This window comes from Tamandua tetradactyla, chromosome 3, assembly GCF_023851605.1.
Source record: "Tamandua tetradactyla isolate mTamTet1 chromosome 3, mTamTet1.pri, whole genome shotgun sequence".
Classification (NCBI taxonomy): Eukaryota; Metazoa; Chordata; class Mammalia; order Pilosa; family Myrmecophagidae; genus Tamandua; species Tamandua tetradactyla.
In genome coordinates, this window is record NC_135329.1 from 24,463,798 (window position 1) to 24,467,766 (window position 3,969).

At 51.7% G+C, this 3,969-nt stretch overlaps 1 protein-coding gene across 2 annotated transcripts; it reads right to left on the minus strand.

Annotated features, from left to right (window-relative positions):
- Positions 1 to 483: 483 nt before the first annotated feature.
- NKX3-1 (NK3 homeobox 1) lies at positions 484 to 3,736 on the minus strand. Of its 2 annotated transcripts, XM_077152817.1 has the most exons (3): positions 3,330 to 3,736; positions 1,760 to 2,225; positions 484 to 776 (listed from the first exon to the last, which is right to left on the minus strand). In XM_077152817.1, exons 1-2 carry the CDS (start codon positions 3,658 to 3,660, stop codon positions 1,807 to 1,809), a joined length of 750 nt encoding a protein of 249 aa, XP_077008932.1. In that variant the 5' UTR covers positions 3,661 to 3,736; the 3' UTR covers positions 484 to 776; positions 1,760 to 1,806. The 2 variants fall into 2 exon arrangements, with proteins under 2 accessions (XP_077008932.1, XP_077008931.1); XM_077152816.1 differs by having other exon boundaries at positions 484 to 2,225.
- Positions 3,737 to 3,969: the final 233 nt, after the last annotated feature.

A 3,969-nucleotide genomic window follows, 5' to 3' on the forward strand; every position in this document is an offset into this window, starting at 1 on the left:
GAAAGAGTACTCAGTAGAAAGTGAATATTGAATTGCTTATCTTAAAAGACAAGTACAAAGAAGAAAGCAATTTAGGCTCCTCTGCCTGCGGTGCTATCCAGTATCACGGTAGATCTCAGCAGCCCATGGCATTTAACAGTATTTCTACGGGAATCTCAAATCATTAAAAATGGGGTGAAACAGGCCAACTTTCTATCAACGTGTAAACCACCAACAGTAAATTGGCCCTATTATTAACAGGAGGAAATTGAAAGGTTTCTCACTAAACAGAATTCAGTCATGGGAACAAGAGATTTCCAGGCTTTGGGGTATTCCAGCAGTCATTAACTTTATTTTGATGTCTCTCTTCTACATGGTCACCTGAGATAATAGGATAGAAGCAGGGCAGCCATATTTCTCCTTTGCCCTCTGCTCATTCACTCTGAAGTCACTTGGTGATCCACTTTGGAAACCCATTATAAGCAGTAAACACAGTTCCTGAAATAGCTGTGACAGTATCTTTGTTTATTTGGTGATGCAAACTACAACAACGTGGTCTGAACACTGTTTTCCTCTTTTGTAGCGTCTTTCTGCAAAGTTCTATCAGACCTTCCAGCTCACTCAGTGGACTGGGCAGTACAAGGCTCTCTAAAGTCTAGGCGGCATTTTCTCTGTACTTCCACGAGACAGCTCAGTGATATCAGCCCTTCATTTTGCAGTGTTCTTCCTTGTATGTGAGGCCTCTTACCTCCTCTGCCTACAGGGATTCCAAGGGAACAATGTTGCCAAACTTTGAACTGTAACAGAAGAGCCACAAGCAAGTCTTATAAAAGCAGCAGTAACCCTCTAGATCTGTCAGGTCTTTAAATAGAATTTGGAATTTAATGCCATATATTTTTTTATGGAGAGAAATAAGAATTGCTGTTTTTTTTTAAATGCATATCTTTTAGCCAGTTCAGAATCTGACCCCTCCTTTGTGGTTGTTGTTGTTTCTACCTTACAAAGAAAAAGTTTGAGAGAGAGAGAGTGAGACAGTCCATGTCTCAGACTAAATAAGGAAGGTTTATGTTAGATGCAGTCAGACTAAAAGTTTGGACTGAAAGGAAGCCTTTCAGTGTGTGATTGCAGTGGAACAGAAAAAAAGTAAAAATAAAGGAAGGGCCTTAGAGTAAAAACTTATGTGATGTGTCATGATGTAGTATGAATCATAGCCTGAAAACTCCAGGAAGCTTCTGAGTCTAAATTCTGAGGCCCAGAACAAAAAACTTCCAAGGAGCCTTTTTCTACCTTCTGCAAATAAAAAAAGAAATGGTCCTGGGCAGCACCGAGGAGACTCTTCCTTGGCCTCTGCCTTCGCCATGCAGGGGCTCTTCTGGAAAAGTGCCTACCCCTTGCAGTAGAGTTCTGTTCATACAATTTGTCTTAAAACCACAGCAAGTGAGCCTTGTTCTCCTGCTCTTTTGGAGTTAAACTGAAGATGGAGCTGGAGGGAACAGTATCCCCAGAAGTGATGTGGACAGTTCACACAAAATCACACAAAGTGCTGGAAACAGCACTTGACTTTATGTCTCCCCACCCCACAAACAGGCAGCTAAAAGCAAAAACGACCTAAAATGCAGGCTGGGAGAATCATTTAAATATTAAATTATTCATGGTCCCAGATCTTTCATTGGCCCACCAGTGAAGACTCTAACATTTCCATGCAAGCCTCCAACAGTTTTACCCCTCTTGCTCCCAGCCCTCCCTGACCCTGGCCCCTTTTGCTTTCCAGAGAGACAACCTGCAAAGGCAGTTTTTGGTCCTACACGGTTGTCATCTGGGCAGGTGTTACCAGAAAGCCGGGCTCCAGCTTCCCAAGCAGCAAAGGTAGGGGTAGTAGGGGTAGCTGTTACACAGGGAAATCAGGGAGGCCCGGGAGAAGCTCTCCTCTTTCAGGACCGGCAAGGAGGAGTGCTTCTCCAGGCCCCCCAGGTCGGAGGTGAGCTGCTTTCGCTTGGTCTTGTAGCGTCTGTTCTGGAACCATATTTTCACTTGGGTCTCGGTGAGCTTGAGGTTCTTGGCCAGGTGTGCCCTTTCAGGGGCAGACAGGTACTTCTGATGGCTGAACTTCCTCTCTAGCTCAATGACCTGCGTGTGAGAGAAGGCAGCTCGGGAGCGCTTCTGTGGCTGCTTGGGGACTCGGGGGAGGCTCGGTAAGGCGCCTGAAGCGTGTTCACAGTCCAACAAGTAAGTCTCAAAGTGCCTATCTGGAAAGAAGAGGGGAGACCGAGGGATGGGAAGCAAGAAGTTACATGTTAGCAGGGAAGAGAACAGGACTCAATCCATCCTTATCTCTATAGGGAGTGAACAAACAGCCCACTGTCATCTTGGATACATTTCACTTTTTTCACATGACTAAGGAACTTTGCAGAGAGAGGAATGAGTAAGTATGATTATCATGCATTCGCTTTCCAATAACCAGCAAGAGCCCGAAGTTAGAGGCGAGGTGTTTAGTAGCTGAACTCAACAGACACTGAATATGTTTTGAGGAGGGGTGGAAGAAGGGATGCAGGGGAGACACTAAGGAATCCAAAGTGGGGCCAAAAGGCATCCAGTGAGCAAGACAGATCTTGTGTGACAGTGAGGGGGGCTCAAGAGTTCATTTCAGCAGCAAGTTTATTCTCTTGCTTTAATCTCTTTTCTTCTCAACGACAGTTAGATTGCCTCGTAAGAAGTGATGGGAAAGAAAACAAATCAACTCTGAAAGGTTCCAACATTGTTACATTTTCCGAAGCCCAGGGAAACTCCCAAATTGACTGTTTTACTGCCCATGGGTTGGGAAAGCATTGCGAGTTTCTGCAAATCAAACCCGAATTTATTCATACCGGTCAATTATGTTAGTTATTTTAACCGCCAGGAGGTAACGCGGGGCTGGTGCCAATCAAGGGTCGCGCGCGGTCGCTGTGGGCTGGCGGTGGGTGGTGTCTGGCTTTTCCTCTCCGACCCGCTTGCTGCGGGTTGAGCGCTGCGTGCGTGTTCGCACTGGCGCCCAGGAGAGCCAAGAGCCCGCGGAGCAGAGAGCAACGCGCCGCGCGAGTCAGAACGAGGTCAAAATCGTGCGCCGCCCTGATGCTGGGGCTCGGGGTTAATTATCCCCGAGGCGTGCCCGGGGCCGGCGGTTAGGTCCCTTTGCCTCTCAGTCCCGGGCCGCCCACGGCGGGGCCCCGCATCCTGCATCCCGAGCTCGGTGAGATCTGCTTTGGAGCACCCTTTCCTCGCGCCCCAGCGCCCCTCCAGCCTCTCGGACTCTTCCGCTCCCTTCCGCAATTCCGTACCCCATCCTCCGGCCTTGCCGGTCCTCGCTGACTTACCTGGCTCGGTCTCCGCCAGCTTCTCGGCTTCCGCCGGAGCCGCGCGGGGCTGGGTGCTGAGCTCGGCCTCCGGGCCCCTGGCGCGGCCTCTTCCTCCTTCCTCCGGCTCCGTTTCAGAGTCTCGCCTCGGGTCCGGCTCGCGCGGGGGCTGCGGCGGGGACCGGGGCTCCCGGTTGCCCGCATGGCCGCTGCTGCGCCGCTCCGCGCCGTCCCACAGGATGTCCTGGATGAGGAAGGAGGTGAGCGGCTTGGACTGAGCCGGCGGCGTGGTCCGGGGAATGCGGCCGGCGAGCCCAGCCTCCCCGGGCGGCGGCCTCGGAGCCCTGAGCATCCTAGCGGCTGGGCTCTGGTTCCCACCGCTCTGCTGCGCCCGCAGCGCCCGGCACCACTTTCACTTTCTGTGGCTCCGCGCGCGCTTATAGCCCCGGGGGAGCGCGCCGCGCCGCCTTCCCATTGGCCACGGGCCGCCGGACAGCGCCGCGGATTGGCCGCCGGGCCCTCCAGGTGACGAGACAGAGCAAGGGTGAGTCCCTTCTCCGGGTCTTGCTCCTCTTTTTCTCTCGAGGATTCCTTCTCCATTTCCGTCTTCTCCTTGCCCCTGGCTCGCCTCACTCGGCGCTTTGGAAGTTGAGGCGCTTCT

What these genes read in the sequence shown, in the direction of transcription:
- NKX3-1 (XM_077152817.1), bottom strand. Translation starts at nt 3,660, where the DNA reads ATGCTCAGGGCTCCGAGGCCGCCGCCCGGGGAGGCTGGGCTCGCCGGC. An exon ending in GCTGGCGGAGACCGAGCCAG is followed by an intron (nt 2,226 to 3,329) that starts GTAAGTCAGCGA and finishes TCTTCTTTCCAG; the next exon opens with ATAGGCACTTTGAGACTTAC.